General features: G+C 41.2%; 1 protein-coding gene across 8 annotated transcripts in view; it reads left to right on the forward strand.

Annotated features, from left to right (window-relative positions):
- LOC129778964 (serine/threonine-protein phosphatase 2A 56 kDa regulatory subunit epsilon isoform) overlaps positions 1 to 17,742 on the forward strand; it is a 96,884-nt gene that overhangs the window by 71,188 nt on the left and 7,954 nt on the right. For all 8 annotated transcript variants that reach the window (XM_055786279.1, XM_055786351.1, XM_055786733.1 and 5 more), the window contains 4 exons: positions 1,496 to 1,690; positions 1,775 to 1,965; positions 10,646 to 10,979; positions 11,043 to 11,272. In XM_055786279.1, the coding sequence (XP_055642254.1) occupies positions 1,496 to 1,690; positions 1,775 to 1,965; positions 10,646 to 10,979; positions 11,043 to 11,272 (950 nt within the window). The remainder of the gene's footprint in view (positions 1 to 1,495; positions 1,691 to 1,774; positions 1,966 to 10,645; positions 10,980 to 11,042; positions 11,273 to 17,742) is intronic.

A 17,742-nucleotide genomic window follows, 5' to 3' on the forward strand; every position in this document is an offset into this window, starting at 1 on the left:
AAGGAAGAAATTTGATATTAGGCAAATCTATCACGCGGCACCTCAAACCGCACCACAATTGTAAGTAATTGAATTAAATATAAAAAATAATTCGATGGAATCTAGGTCCTAGTTTCGAGCTTTCACAAAACGTAATCCTGTATTATAGACCTGGGGATTCTAAAATCTTGGAAGCACGTTTAACAGAAACTCCACCACCGATAGTCTCTTTTGCAAGGTTTCTGAGGTTCTCCTGGGACCCACTCTCACAGTTCGATTTCCTTGAGAGCTGCGAGGCATCTGAAATAGATGGAAAATATGTCCCAATAACCTTCAACTAACTGGAAATCATCACTTCACTCAAAGGGTGACTGTCTTACTCCAACAGTATACATTTTTTAAGTAGACTATTTCTATTAATTTATTACTTTAACTTGAATCAACTCGAATCCCATTGATATTTCACAATCCAGGGGACAAACTGTAGAATAACGAAAAAGGTTTTGAAACCTCGTTTAAGAATAAAAGCTTAAATTCCAGGACCGAAAAATTACATCCGGTTGCTCATCATCGGCACTCGCATTTGTTTTGATTAATATTTTAACATTTGACGAATCTCCGGTGGGCTGGATTTGATTTAAAACACGTCCAACATAATACACTGGATACTTTTTTTACGCGATAGATGCGTGCGCGCAAAAAAAAACGCGTAAAAAAATCGCGTAATTTCGAGCAAATCGCGCAATTTAGAGCCAATCGCGTAAAGAAATCACGTCATTTCGAGCAAATCGAGTAAAAAAAGTCGCAAAAAAATCGCGTAAAAAAAGAATCCAGTGTAAGTAACTAACATGTACAGTGTTTAAAAACATAGTTCATTAGAGTTTTCTAGTAAAACTCAAGGGGTCTTACCCCCAGTGATGGGTTTAGCCCCAGTTCCCCTACACGAAGAAGAAGAGATATTTTCTATATTGTGCGTGAATAGAGAGCAGCGATATGTTGAGCCAGCGTGAATAATGTGCAACATGAAATGCAGTATGTTCATCGTTGAGTTACGATCCATGACAGCGACTTTTGTAAGGACCTGCTTTGAATATTTTTTTTCTGTATTGAAGTTGTTCTTCTTTTATGAATATACCTCGGGAATTTATTCGGGACCTGGTGACAGAGGAGATTTTTTCGACTTCGAAATCGTCGGCGAGACTGTCAAAATTATAATTGATAATACGATAGAACTTCTATTATCCGCGAAAGCTGGTTTCATAGTAATTATTTATTCCTTCACGAAATTTGTCAGTGAGTGGTAGGCTCTTGCTCTTTTGTTTTTGTCATGACTTTTTTCTGATTATCGTTATCTCCGGTGATCTTGCCACACAATTACGCAGATAATCGTGGTTCTATTGTATTTTTTTATAATTTCTTGCGTCAACTTTAAATTTCTGTCGAATTTCCTGGCTGGCGCCATACAATTTCCAGAAAACATGAACTGATTATTATGTTTCTCCTCTACCCCATCCAGATATCTGTAAACCTATTTCGAACGCTCCCGCCTAGTGAAAACCCGGACTTCGACCCGGAGGAGGACGATCCCACGCTCGAGGCCTCCTGGCCACATCTGCAGCTAGTGTACGAAGTGTTCCTGCGCTTCCTGGAATCGACCGATTTCCAGGCGACGTTCGGCAAGAAGGTGATCGACCAGAAGTTTGTGTTGCAGGTTAGTCCTTAAACCATTTCGTTGTAGCATGTGTTCTGAGAGTGCTGACAAAAGCCTTTTTTTTCCTTTCGTCGCCCATTGTAGCTGCTGGAGCTGTTCGATTCCGAGGATCCGAGGGAACGTGATTTTTTGAAAACCGTATTGCATCGTATATATGGCAAATTTCTAGGATTACGTGCTTTTATTCGTAAGCAAATAAATAACATATTTCTACGTTTTATATACGAAACGGAACATTTCAACGGAGTCGGTGAGCTGTTGGAGATTTTGGGAAGGTAGGTATGGGCGATGGGCATTTGAGGCTTACTTGTGCGAATTAGATTCGGGTGTGTGAGGCTTCTTTCGCTTGTCACGCAAATCACGTGCATCATCGAAAAAGGAGGCCATTGCGTGCGTAACGAACGCTTTTTCCTGGAGGAATATTTCTATGTATAAAGAGCAGTATGTTTACGCGTATCTGAACGATATTGAATTCCTAAACGAACATTCTCGGCTCCTCCGCGCTCATGTTACCTTTTTGTGTTTTCTCTATCGATTTCATCAATGAGGAAAACTCTTCTCTCTTTTCACCGGTTTCACTCCCGTGTCGGCATCGGTCCTTCCATAACGCGATAAAATAACTAAGTAAATAAGCAATCAAATCGGGGGAGCAGCAGTACACATACGGAGCAACATGAAGAAAAATCTCCGTTCACACGTCGTTCGCGATGACGCGATTCTGCTCTGACCCTTTTTCGGTACTTGATGATGCCGCTGGTGGCTCATCATTAATGTCGTAACTGACGACAATGGTATCTTTTTCACCCCCCTTTGACGTCACACAACGACGCTGGCACTGTTGAAGCACTTTTTTCACCTTCAAATCGCCCAGAATAAAAACCCAACTTCACAAAACACCTACCTCCCACATATACGCATCTTCTCCGAGTGGTGGTGATGGTTGCGGCGGCAGAGGAAGAAGGGTGAGTCAAACGTTTTCCCTCCCACTGTCCCCATGGATGGCAATTTTTGCTTGTGGGAAAATGGTGATGTGTCCTTTTTTGTCATCTGTTTCCCCCTCATCATCATTCGCTCCTCTGTAGGTTATCCAATCTAGCTCTGTTACGAAAGAGGAAGCCCGCGTGAGGGTAGAACGTAATTACCTTTCGCCCCTCCCTCGATCAGCGCATTCTACGTAAAGCACACAAGACAAGAAACGTTTGACTTTTCGCCGAAAAAAACAGCTACAACAGGACAAAGGCTAGTTCGTAATGAGGCACCAATGGTTGGATGAATAATGTATAACATGCTCCCTCACTCCTATCCGCAAAAAAATGCGTTTGTTATTTTGGAATCGATCATGATGAGTCAGCCCACCCTTATGTGTAGCGGCGATTGTGTGGTATACCGAAAAAAAGGTAGATATCATCAGAGACGCCGAATCCAATGGCACTTTGCCGTTTACCACTAATCGGGTTGTCGATTTTATGAATCAACTTATATCGGTCTACATCGAGAACAGTCAGTCAGTCAGTCCTCGTTGTGGGACATGCGCATCCCAACGCGCGACGATTGAAGTGAACAGTGTTCTGAGTGTGTGTGTTCGTGGTTCCAGTAGAAGAAATTCTCAGCGCTGTGTTTGTGTGTGTGAAGGTACCGTTGAGGCCTCTATGAGTGAAGCTGTTTAACGCGGGGGGTACTCACAGCTTGTGTAGACTTGTGGGGGGGGACACAAGAGTGAGTGCAGTTGTCACTAAGAAGATTTTTTTTCGTGTTCTCTCCCGATGGGTGTCGATTGTTTTCATCGGCGGTGAGCATTTGCGGATTATGATCGATTTTTGGTAGATGAATGATAATTGGATTTTCACACCCGATTACGATGACTGCATTCCGATCGAACCAAGACAATTTGTATCGGACGGAAGCGACGGTGTTTTGTTGACTGTATCGGTTCGTCACTGTAAGGTTATGTAAGAATATCTCAGCGACACCACTAGCGTTGTCTGCTGACTGAAGAGTCTATCTTCACGGGAACGTAAATTGAGAGTAAATGCTGGTTGCATTTGAAAAAAACCAGTATCTCAGGATGATCCGAAGTTGATTTTGATCGATTTCTTAGACCAACCCACTATGGACGATTTCCATACATGCAAGCGGCCAAAATTTTTTCAGATTTTTTTCAACACTTCCGGTTTTTTTTTCTACTTGTTATAATAGAAACAAGTGGTCCACATGGCCTAGAGGTAAGTGTTGCACCGGCCAAGATGGGGGTTTCGGGTTCGATTCTCGTTCGGGTCAGAAATTCTATCGTCATAGATCGTTTTTCTGGCCTACACTGGGGAACTGTCTAGGGGGTTGTGGGATGAGCAATGGGCATTGCCAGTCTCCAAGAAAAGCCACGAAAACCCGGAAACTGCTCCTCTTAACGAATTGATGCCGCTAAAAGCATCTTAACCCAGTCTTGGTGGTACTCGGGACGTAAAACAGTAGTATCACGATGGTCCTTCTGAGAGATAGTGGGGCTGGTCGCAGGCCTTGTAAGCCGCACCGCTAAAACACCAAGCAACGATCGATACACAAGAAGACTCGAACCGACTAATCAACATAGACCCCGGCGACGAAAACGGACTATCAATTGGAAACTCGAGAGGTGGAATTGTCGATCACTCAGTTCATCGGAGGTACCCGCGTGCTTTCCGAATTAATGAAGAACCGCAAGTTTGACACCGTAGCGCTGCAGGAAGTGTGTTGGAGACGATCTAAAGTACGTACGTTTCGCGATGGTCGTGCGGTGTCTGACCCCTCACCGTTATATATCCGGGAAGAGAATAATCATTTTCAATGTGAATAAACGCCTTTTAAATTATACATTGCTGTTTCAGTGACAGATCAGGATATTACAAATCGTACGATCTACCAGCTGCGGCAATACAAACGAGCTAGGTACAGCTTCCATTGTGATGGGCAATATGCAGAAATGTGTAATTGGTCAATCATCCCAAGAATGTGCAGATTGAGGATTAGGGGCCGATTCTTCAACTTCAGCATAATTAATGTGCACGGCCCTCACCTTGCAAGTCCCAATGATGACGAAGACGAATTCTACCCGCTGCTGGAACACGAATTCGAACGCTGCCCAAAACATAACATCAAAATCATCATCGGAGATCGATGCCCTGATCGGTAAAGAGGAGGAGTTCAAACCTGTAATTGGTATGTACAGCGCACATCAGTTAACAAATGAAAACGACCTAAGACTCATCTGGCCGTACGCAGTACTTTCTTCCAATATAAATTCCTCAACCAATACCTCTGGAGGTCACCAAATCAAATAGAATCTCAGATCGACCATGTTCTGATAAACAGTCGGCATTGACGTAAGAACCAGAACGAGGCGCTAACATCGATTTGAACCACTCGCGTTCACTTGAAGCTGCGCTGTCGGAAAAGAACCAAATTAACAAAGCTTCTCTTGAGAACTGTTGAAGCATGATTGAAACAGCCATAAAGCGATCATAAGCGTAGCGGAGAACAACCTAGGACAAGTGGAACGAAGACGACGGTACGAGTGGAACGAAGATGAGTGTCAGCAAGTGTTATGCGAGAAGAACGCTGCGCGTGAGCTAATGCTGCGTTAGAACGTGGAACGATATAGACAGAATCGGAGACAGCAAACCCAGCTCTTCAGTGAAAAGAAACGCCGTCAAGAAGAGGAGTGTAAAGAACTCGAACGGCTGCACCGTTCTCATGAAACGCGAAAGTTCAATCGGATACTTAATACATCCCGAAAAGGCTTCCTTACACGAGCCGAAATGTGTCGAAATAAGGATGGGAGTATTCTGACGAACTAACGTGATGTGGCCGAAAGGTGGAGCCAGCACTTCGATGAACACCTAAATGGCGTACAGGCATAGTGTCAAGATGAGGATGGGATCGACTGCGTTGGTGCAGGAAATAATGCAGATCTACCACTCCCAACGATAGGTGAAGTTAAGAGTGCTTAAGAACAACAAATCAATTGGAAAAGATGGCATCGGAGCAGAGCTTATCAAGATAGGCCCGGAAAAGTTGGTTATTTGTCTGCATCGAGTGATTGTCAGAATTTGGAAAACAGAACAGCTACCGGAGGAGTGGAAAGATGTGGTTATTTGCCCTATCTTCAAGAAAGGCTGTCGATTGTGAAAACTTTCATGCAATCACCGTCCTGGATGCTGCCCACAAAGTGCTTTCCCAGATCATCTTCCGTCGTCTGATTCGTTGATGGTGAGTACAAAGCACCACCATCTGTTCGTCGATTTCAAAGCCGCATATGATTCAATAACACGAAAAGAGTTATGGAGAATCGTGGACGAAAACGGCTTCCCCGAGGAGTTGACAAGATTGATTTGGGTTACGATGGATAGAATACAGTGATGTGTGCGAACATCGGGTGAATTATCTGATTCATTCGAGTCCCGCAGAGGGCATCGACAAGTTGATGGTCTCTCTTGCCTGCTGTTCAACATTGCGCTAGAGGATGTTATGAGACGAGCTGCGTTTAACTCGCGTGGTACGATTTTCAATAGATCCAGTCAATTCGCCTGCTTCGCTGATGACGTAGACATTGTCGGCAGAACGTTTGAGACGGTAGCTGAACATTACATCAGACTTAAACAAGAAGCAGAGAGTTGGACTGAGAATCAATGCGTCTAAAAGCAAATACAGTAGAACCCCGATTATCCACGAAATAGTCGGGCTAGATCACCGCGGATCACGAACATCGCAGATAACACAACAAATGACTAAAAATGAGGTTCGAAAACAAAAACAGACATTTCAGTATAAGAACAATGTTTTATCAATACAGTAATCATTGAACTATCCACCTGTAACGTCGTGTACACCAAAAAGTCATGACCAAAACAAAAGAACAAAAACCTTCCACTCATTGTCAAATTTAGGGTAGGTTCATAGAATTACTATGGAACTCGCTTTCGCAGATAAACCGCATCGCGGATAATAAGGGTTCTACTGTACACGCTGGCTACTGTACACGCTGGCACGCCAGGACCCGATTAGGTACTCAATGGTAACGTCTGACAATGATACCAGCCGCGAAATTTGGAGACGCATTATCGATGGGAGTCGTACCTACTATGGTCTCCACAAACACTTAAGGTCAAACAAACTTAGCAATCGTGCGTAATGTTCCCTGTTCAAAACCCTAATAAGACCGGTTGTCCTCTACGGACACGAAAAGTGGACAATACTCGAAAAGGACCTGCGAGCACTCGGAGTCTTTGAACGACGTGTGTTAAGAACCATCTTCGGTGGTGTGTAGGAGGAAGGTGTATGGAGGCGAAGAATGAACCACGAGCTCATGCGAACCCAGTATCCAGAAAGTGATCCAATCTGGAAGGATACGTTGGGCAAGACGTGTTGCAGGAATTTCGGACAACTATCCTGCAAAAATGGTGTTCATCGCGAGTGATTAGACCAAGTGGAACAGGACATGGTGAGCACGGAGTACCCGTGGAATTGGAGAGAGAGAGATAGCCACAAATCGAGAACATTTGTGAATCAGACCATGTTGTAATGACCTTAATCCAAAATAAATAAATAAAAAAAAGTTGTTTAAGGGGGGACCCTTTCTAGAAGGTCGAAACGTAATTAATTTTCGTGGTTTGTTTTTTATGTTAGAAATAAAGTGAAGTGTTCGGGTATTTTGGTTATTGTTTAAGATGTATTTTACATTTTTTTTTTCGAAATCAAAAATCTCTTTAGGACAATATTTCTAAGGGCATAAGCTTACTAAAAATGCAAAAAAAATCGATTTTGTCGACCTTCCATACTGGGGTCTTCCCTTAGGATCATTTGTGACTATGGCCCCTATTCAAAAGGACGAGACGATAGGACGAGCGCTCGTCTAGTTTTTTTTTCATTCTCCAGAAGCCGAGCTCGAATGATAACAGATGAGTAGCTGCATGAATCAATCAAGTCGTTATCTGGTGTGTTTGTTCTCCTTGTTGATTCAAAGCATTCCTTTGTTACGCTTTCATCTTCAGAATTTGCTTCGCGGCTAAAAATATCAATAAAACAAGATATATGTAACTTATTTGTCGTTGTTATGATTTTAGGATTTTGGCACTGAGAAAAGAGTCTCGATTGATGATTTTCAGAAATGTTTGTTCTATGCTTGTTGTTTTTCTCAAATTAAAAACATTTCTTAGCATCTGACATCACTAATCATACCGAGAAAAAGTGACTGAAGTCCTAGCAGTCTATCAAATAAAACATTTCAATGAAACTTGTGTACTGGAATAGGATATCTTGCTCGTCCCGACAGTGACTGAAACCGAGACGAGACGAAACGAGATGATCTCGTCATCTAGAATAGGGCCCTATGTTACGGTTAAATTTTGATAGAGGCTCTGTATCAAACATGTATTCCATGCAACGGAGAAACATGTTATTTCCAACTGCTTGAAGAATCTTAAACGAGAATTGTGTCTGTGAAGGGTCAAAGGGTAATCAATCAATGAAGAGTTCAGTGATTGGACTCACTAACGTTCACTTAGTAAGAAAACGTGGATGTTTGAAAGTATTCAAATCAAAAAATCTATTTTGGGCGGGACGAAGTTCGTCGGGTCAGCTAGTTATATATGGATTTGTTGGGAGGCGTAGTGGAAACATCCATACATCTCACGCTAAAGGTCATGAGTTCAATTCTCACTCCCGACATTCTCCCAAAAATGTGGAAGTAATGTGACGAACCAGTCAAAAGTGTTGAAAGTCACTATGATACGGAAAAAACATTGATAGTGCTCGGAATTCAGCCCCCCCTTTCAGTGGCTGCCCTCCTAAAAGGCCAAAACTTTTCGTGGGATCGCTTCACTCACACGCGCTACATACATTCCAGATTACTGTCCCAAATGTGTGTACAATCATATAAAGGGTGTGCCACATCAAATTGCATCACGGAAAAAACGCTGTAGAAATTCGCCCAGTAGACCGATCCTTTTGAAAATTTTAGACAGTAAAATAAAAACTATTAAACAACTTTTGGCATTTTCCGTTTTTCATACTTCGAGCCCAAGCCCGTATGCTCGTACCTTCCTCTTTCCCCCGTCCATAAGGTTCTGTACAACGTCAGGTTGTAGTTTTTTTTTAACAGAAATCCATTTTCTCTTGAAGTCCGCCTCCGATTTGACAACTTTTGGGTTCTTCCGGAGGGCCTGCTTCATAATCACCCAATATTTCTCTATTGGGCGAAGCTCCGGCGCGTTGGGCGGGTTCATTTCCTTTGGCACGAAGGTGACCCCGTTGGCTTCGTACCACTCCAACACGTCCTTTGAATAGTGGCACGAAGCGAGATCCGGCCAGAAGATGGTGGGGCCCTCGTGCTGCTTCAATAGTGGTAGTAAGCGCTTCTGTAGGCACTCCTTAAGGTAAACCTGCCCGTTTACCGTGCCGGTCATCACGAAGGGGGCGCTCCGCTTTCCGCAAGAGCAGATCGCTTGCCACACCATGTACTTTTAGGCAAACTTGGATAGTTTCTGTATGCGAATCTCCTCCGGAACGCTGAATTTGTCCTCTGCGGAGAAGAACAACAGGCCCGGCAGCTGACGAAAGTCCGCTTTGACGTAGGTTTCGTCGTCCATTACCAGGCAATGCGGCTTCGTCAGCATTTCGGTGTACAGCTTCCGGGCTCGCGTCTTCCCCACCATGTTTTGCCTTTCGTCGCGGTTAGGAACCTTCTGAACCTTGTATGTACGCAGGCCCTCCCGTTGCTTGGTCCGCTGGACGAATGAACTTGACAAATTCAGCTTATTGGCGACATCCCGGACCGAACTTCTCGGATCACGTCTAAACTGCTTGTGATCTTTTTCACTGACGGAGCATCCATTTTTGCCGTTCTTCACCTTCCGGTCGATGGTTAGGTTCTCGAAGTATCGTTTTAGTACTCTGCTGACCGTGGATTGGACGATTCCCAGCATCTTACCGATGTCCCGATGTGACAACTCCGGATTCTCGAAATGAGTGCGCAGGATTAATTCACGACGCTCTTTTTCGTTCGACGACATTTTTCCAAATTTACGAAAAATTGACAGTGAAGCATGGCCAACGTGATCTATACACTCTTATCTGATTTTAAAGCGAAAGCTGAAGATATAATTCCTAAAAATTAAATTTCTACAGCGTTTTTTCCGTGATGCAATTTGATGTGACACACCCTTTAGTAGAAACTTATGACGCCCTACTATTCCATTGAAATCGAAAACAGGAGCAAGGAAGAGTCTTCTCATTCGATTGAATTTACCGATTTCTTGGCTCTATTGCCAATACCACAATGCCGCACTCTTAATGCACAGGATGTGTGATCATTTCTGCAGATATAATTTTCACAATACCTGACACATATAAACCTATGTAACTGAGCCTGTAAAAATAAATGACTTAAATAAAAAAAAAAATACCTGACACATAAATACACATATTTTAGACTAGTTTCCGTTTATACTTTCAATTTCCATAATAGCGGAAAACTTTGCATTGAAATTCAACTCATGACATAAATTTCAAATCAATTGTGATGAAAAATGCATTTAACGACAGGAAACTGATTCGATCATCGTAATGTACATATTACGACCTATATGACGAACCTATATTTCACCCACTCATCAGACACTGGAGCCAATGTTATTGTTACTCTGTGAGCAACGTGGAGAGAAACATAGGATAAAATCTCGTTATCTATGCATGCAGTGGTGGACACTAGCCCAGAGAATGCTTAGGAATTCATTTATATGCTAAACATGTTGTTACCTACCATTATTGATTGTGTTCACCTGAGCAGAGTCTCCTTTATATGTAATGCCCTCAGATTTGATGGCGCCTGGAGAAGATAAAAACCACACACCCGGATAGCCGGTTGTGTTTACGCAGACTAACGAAGCACTAAAACCCCACTTTTATTTTTTTTCCAAATTTCAGTATAATAAACGGCTTCGCCCTGCCGCTGAAGGCGGAACACAAGCAGTTTCTGGTGAAGGTGCTATTGCCGCTGCACAAGGTGAAGGTGTTATCGCTGTACCACGCCCAGCTCGCGTACTGCGTGGTGCAGTTCCTGGAGAAGGACGCCTCGCTGACGGAACCGGTGGTGCGCGGGCTGCTGAAGTTCTGGCCAAAGACCTGCTCCCAGAAGGAGGTGATGTTCCTCGGCGAGATCGAGGAAATCCTGGACGTGATCGAGCCGCCCCAGTTCGTCAAGATTCAGGAGCCGCTGTTCCGACAGATCGCCAAGTGTGTTTCGAGTCCCCATTTCCAGGTTAGAGAGTTGTTCATTTGTTGATTCGTTCCAGGAACGCTAAGCTTTTTTTTTCCTTTTCAGGTCGCCGAACGGGCACTCTACTTCTGGAACAATGAGTACGCGATGTCCCTGATCGAGGATAACAACGCTGTCATCATGCCGATCATGTTCCCGGCACTGTACCGAATCAGCAAGGAGCACTGGAACCAGACGATCGTTGCCCTTGTCTACAATGTGCTGAAAACGTTCATGGAGATGAACTCGAAGCTGTTCGACGAGCTGACCGCCAGCTACAAGGCGGAGCGACAGAAGTGAGTGTCCATATGAACCTAGTGTAGAACCTTAATCTTAACTGTTGATATGCAGTGGGAGATGTAGCCGGGACAATTATCTTTAATTTTTTTCGTAAATATAATTTTTATCGACAATCAATGAACACACGGCGTGAATTCTCTGACAATTACGAGGGAAGACTTAATGAGAAATGATGACGCAGATTCGGTGGGAACTGATTCCTGACGCACTGACAATTTCGTGGATTGTGTTTTCACCTTGTGATGATATACTTTCATGTACACACGATACTAGAATAGGGCGACCTTGGAAGACCTTTACACCCTTACCTCTTACCTGCAGTTCATTTGTTAACAGAAATTTTCTATTCAAATCCTACAACCATCACCATTGTTGTGTATGTTTACCCTACATAACATTGTAAAACTAACCTACCATTTCGAACCTTTGACTTACCTGTAATCTATTGTTAGTGTTCTGTTATGCTTAGTTTTTAAAGAAACTGGAATGTTCGGAAATAGTGAAAATTCCGTTAAAAGATGTGGCTTTTAATGTTTTTTTTTTTCATTTCGTTCCTTTAGTTTCTCATACACCCTTTTGCAAAGTAATAGCAATGCCCTGAGTTTGAGCAAGATTTTCTTGCTTATATTAGCACAACAAAGCGACAAAAAACGACGCTTACCGTCCATTGTCTAACTGCAAGAATAATTTTGAATACCTGGCTAGACCGTGCATTTTGATGTTACTCTATGGCAGCGGTACTCAACCTTTTTTTCCAGACGGGACACAAACCAAATTGGTTTTTTATTAAGGCTAGAGGAGAATGAACTGAAAAAATCTGAGAGTCTGAGAAAGCCTTTATAACTCAAAACATCATCATTATTACACTAATCAATTCGAATACGTTCCTAAATTCACAGAAGCTGTCTTACAGCAAAAAAAAATATTTGAAAAAAATGCAGAATGCATCGAAAAGTTTGAAATAACTTTTCAGTCGAGTTTGTAGCCCTGAAAAGGACCGATAGGTTTGCATGGTTTTGTGGAAGCAATTGAAGATGGGTGATTCATGTTTCGTTCTTCATTGTCAATGCACGTAGCGCACTCAGTATGCAGTAACCAGATCCCCAGGCATGATAATGTGTGCACTAGGTTGAATTATAAAGACCAATTTGGATATCTAACTAAATTCTCATCTATTTGGGAAACCTCGCTGCTGTCCGGTAGCTGGATGAATAATGAGTCGTGTATACTGTGAATCCACGAATTACGTGTTTTTTTACTCCATAAAGTGAAAACGGGCGGAGCTAAAATTGCAGTATTTTTTTCTATCCACATTGTTCTGGATTTGCTGTTTCTATTTCTTTAAAACAAGTGGAAGACCAGCCAAAATAATGGATACAAAAGAACTTCGTTCTCTCTTTCCCTATTTTCAATGACAATGACTCACCGCTCCAATGGGAAAGTTCTCTGCCGCTAAAAAGTTCAACTGTTCTCACTAGCACATCTATAATAGTAACTACTCCTTGGTTCCATTTTTGGAATAATGTCGGGAGTGAGAATTGAACTCGTGACCTTTTGCCCGTTAACCGTCCCAAAAGGTCGATTTTCACCCATTTTTTTCAAGATTACACCAGATCTCGACGTTTTATGCATTTTTAAGTCATTTGGCATCGACAAATTTTTTTCGGGTTTTCAAATTTCCTTTACTCCTTACTCCTTGGAAGATTTTCGAGGATAAAAAAATCAAAACTTTGAGAGCTTTGAGGCACCCGTAAATCATGCCCGGATGAGCTGAAATCTTGCACAGGTCATTTTTTTGGGCTAATAAAGAAAATGTACATGATCGGTTCTTTAAATTCGATAATTTTTTTCCCATACCTTCATTGCAACTCAGGATAAGTCCCAAAAGATCGATTTTCGGCCAATTTTTTTTTTCGATATGACACCAGGGATGGCATTGCGCGTTTCGAAACGAGTAACTCGTTTCGAGAAAACTCGAACTCGAAATGAATTGGTTTTAGTATTATTTATCTTTTCCAAGTTAATATTTTCAGTGTAACAGATTTAGAGAAGTGAATGGCAGATCTAGCTGTCCTGATGGACATCACAAACCATCTGATTGATTTAAGTTGGGCCTGCAAAGTTCTCATGTTGTTCGAATCATAAATAGGAAGTTTAATTTTTGCTCATTTCCTGACACTGAGAATTTGCTATGTATCGTCAACTAGGAAATATGTTGACGCAATCAGGAAATGAAGGCTGATTTGTAGAGGCGAATGAACTGCAAAGTTTAAAGCCTCTTAAAAACAAAGAAAGAAAGAAGGCTGATTTTCATGTATTTTTGGGAACCTCAAAGCACATGAAAGAATTCTCCAAATATGTTTCTACCCCATTTGGATGATGAAAATTATGGTTCCATGCGGTATTTCGGCTTTTTAAAAAAACCAACCGCTCTACTCGGAGTTCTCGATAAAACTGATCTTTATTCTTCTCGATTTGGTTTACATTTTTTGATTTGTATACTTAAAGCTATCGTCTCTGATTCGAAGAATATATGCGCTGATCTGAGTCAGCAGAAAATGTGCTCTGGGATTCTGCACGCTGCTCGCGTGATGATTGCCGGGGGTGCTTTGTTTATTTGCTAGCGAATCATAGCTTCGTGGGTCTGGTGATAACTGCTCTCCCTTTGAGTGTTGAACCTCCTGGGTCAACGTTAAACTGCTGGTTTGGCTAAATATGAAGATGCCGGTTGATAGTACTGCGTGTTTACTGCTTCCATGGGATCCGTTGATTCATTCTTTTGGTTGATTTGAACTACTGTGCCTTGGGATCGAAGTTTGATCAGAATGAAAATTATGATGAGGATTATGGACGTAAATGAAAATGAAAATCCTCCTATGAGAGACCAACTATGCACGGTTGTCTCTGACTTGAGATGTTCCAAATATTTAAGATGCTGGTGTTGTCGTTGGTGAAGTATTGGACGTCAATTTTGTTTTCTACACTTTCTTGCATCACTATCAAACTTGTGGATGGGATGAAGATTCGTTGATTGATTGTTCTGATTATATTGTTAGCATACTTGTACTTTTCAATTGTTATTGAACAGTTTCGATATACGATGATGAAAGAGCCGGTCAGGTTTCTATCGGTAATTCCGCACGTGTTATGTAGAGTGTTATTGATGTCGTTAAGGAGCACCGTCGTCGGGCTCAGTTGGACTGTAGGTGGATGTGTAGAAACGTGTTCATATGTGCATCTGCTTTCTATTCCCTTGACTATTTTAGAAATGCATCTGTCTTCGGAAACATCTTCTAGATCTGATCTGTAACAAAGGCTCCAATTGCCAAATCGTTTACATGGGTTTTTCTGGAGTAAAAGTTCTGTAGATCCTTTGATGTAGTTATTTCCCTTTAGTTGGATGCGTTCTGATTTCTTGAAGATTGCCTCAATTCTAATATCATCATAGTTTAGTGGGTAAAATGTAGGTACGTTGATTACGTAAAGCAGTATCTCGTTGTCTGTTCCAATGGTCACCTTCGCGAGGTTGAGCACTTCTTCGAGGAGTTCTGTGTGTAGGCCTTGTTTACTGAGAGTTTCATCTATTTGTCTGATTTCATCCGTGGATAGTAATTCATAATTAACTATTCCTACTTTGGCAAATGCTATTGATTCTTGAATTGCTGATACTTGATCGTTTAAGATGTCTAGGCTCAAAATTAGATTTATTATCTGGGCTTTTTCTATTGCTAGTGTAGAGCTTTTTGATTTTGCCTTAATAAGTTCATTTATTGCTTCTGTCAAATTATTCAGATTACCGAACATCTCATCGTTTATTAAGATTTGTTTGTTGCTATTGTCTACAGCTGCATTTATTTCATTAGTTATTAATCGTAAATCATCAGCGTCTGGTGAGCCGGACATCCATTTCCATGCTCGTCCTAATGCGTCCCATCGTCTCTGTCTCGTCTTTGGTTTGAGTTGTTCGATACGATCTTTCAGATCGTTCACTTTTTGATCAAATAATCTGTTTAAGTCGGGATAACTAATGTGAATTGTCGAGAGGTGCGTTTCCATTTTTGATATTGATAATTCTATTGCTGTTATGTTAATCGCATGAACATATTTCTGATATCCTTCTATAATTTTTGCTTCTCCTATTTTTACTATCGCCACTGGTTCTTCGTTTACGTTGTGAATTTCAATGTTTTGGCCCAGAACAAGAGGTAACAATAATATTAATTGGATGCACATCGTCTCGTGCCGCGGGACAATCGCCTAGGTCCAGATAGTCCTTGTTTGCTACGGGTTGTGGGATTCCTCCTTAGCGCACCTTGTCGCGCTCCAACACCGCAAATACTCAACTTGATGGAAGATGGCTCTGGGTCCGGATGTTGAATTCTCCCAGCGGGAGGCAGCTAAAGATGTCTTCGTAATTACTTATCAGTTGCTAAGGGTCCCGACTTCGGGCGCCATTTCGGCTTTTGAAAAAAACCAACCGCTCTACTCGGAGTTCTCGATAAAACTGATCTTTATTCTTCTCGATTTGGTTTACATTTTTTGATTTGTATACTTAAAGCTATCGTCTCTGATTCGAAGAATATATGCGCTGATCTGAGTCAGCAGAAAATGTGCTCTGGGATTCTGCACGCTGCTCGCGTGATGATTGCCGGGGGTGTTTTGTTTATTTGCTAGCGAATCATAGCTTCGTGGGTCTGGTGATAACTTGAACTTGTCCCTGAAAATATTCGGATTGAACTCATTGAAATGCAGTGTGATTCAGAGCTGCGTGACAAATTTGATAACATTCTGGATTTCTACTCGAAATTTGTTTTAGAAGCGCGATTTTTTAACTAAGGAAAATGCTCTTTTTAATGCTCTATGTTTGTATCCACATACATTTGTGAGCAATTTATTTTTCATTAGGAAACAAGTCAAGAAACAAAATAACTAATGATCATTTGGAAAAATTGCTTCGAATAGTACGTATCGAAGTATGTTTTCAATTCAGGATTTTATATATTGAAATAAGCTAGAACATATTGTAATAAGTTTTTTTGAAGGACTGCAAAAACCCAATTGCATCGTGATATCACATTCATATCACAAAATTGCATGTTTTCTAATTAAAATGTTTGGTTCAATTTATGTACAGGGTAACTTCGATATAACGTACATTTCAAATTCTGCGTTGTATCGAATTGTACGTTATATAGAAGCATCATAAAGAACTCAGAAAGGTAGCTTATATTACTTTATTGTGTTGCTGTTTGGGTAAGGTTAGTGAATAAAATCAATTAGAAGACGAAGCCAGTCTTTTCATTATGTTTCCCTTCGTACCGTTGATTAAAGCTTGATTCATTTACAATTTTGAATCACAAAACAAGTTGAATTTCGGGATTGGCTGAAGGTACAAGACATATTTTAGTATCAAAATACAGATAATTGATTGTTCTTTCAGAAAAAAAAATCAAAAACATTCTTCTTTACATTTTGAAAATATGTACGTTATATCGAAGTTCCCCTGTATTATAAATTCTGTTATAAACATTAGGGGAAAAAACAAATGCAGCCCCCGCGTCTTTGATGAAAAATCTGATTCGGCCCGCACCATGTCTATACTTGGTCACCACTGATATACAGGATTCGATTATATACATTGAAAAGAAATCGGAGACTGTATATAATCGAGTCCGCGCTGTATTACTAACAAGAAAAACACTAATAATATCTACGTTGAGAAGGCAAAAGTTCCACTGAGAACATTAGTGCTATCCAAACAAGAAAAACTCCCGAAAAGAGAAGTCATCCTCGGTTGAAAGCACTGCATTCTGGAACATTTGTTGCAACGCATATTGCATCAAAATTCAATTGATTATAATGATAAATGAAAAATATCTATGATCTTTTTATAACAAGGGGCCCTGGTCTGACGAATGCGTTCCAAGAACAGTGCCTTCCAAAACGAACTTCACCATGACAAAGGTGACTTTATTTTGCATACTGCGATAGCAAAGTGACAAAAATGCCAACATCTGACAAATGCCAACATCTGTCATCTGTTGCATTTTTGGAGTATATTCTACGCAGGGTGGCCACCTATTCGGGATAAGCGGGAAATGCGGCAAAAAGTCGAGAATCAAAATCCATTGGAAAAAAGTCGAGAAATGCTTCATGAAGTCGGGAATTTTTTGCTCAGTTTTTTTGGCGATCTAAAATGATACTCTGTCTCTCCAGTGTAACAAGATGAATAAGTCTTGTTTTCAACAAAATTTGTTTCGAAATTTGAAGCGAAGGAACGAAAAAAAGAAGATGTTGGTTGACGCCCAGCAGCCTGGAAAACCCAGAAAATTAGAAAGTGTTGAAAGTTGAACTGGATTTGTAATAACGCCTAAAAACATAACAGAATTTTTAAATAAAACAAAATAGAGTTAAATATCAGGCAAATTTATTTTATCTCCTCCAAAATGAGGGGCTCAAAATGGAA

This window comes from Toxorhynchites rutilus, chromosome 1 (assembly GCF_029784135.1).
Source record: "Toxorhynchites rutilus septentrionalis strain SRP chromosome 1, ASM2978413v1, whole genome shotgun sequence".
Classification (NCBI taxonomy): Eukaryota; Metazoa; Arthropoda; class Insecta; order Diptera; family Culicidae; genus Toxorhynchites; species Toxorhynchites rutilus.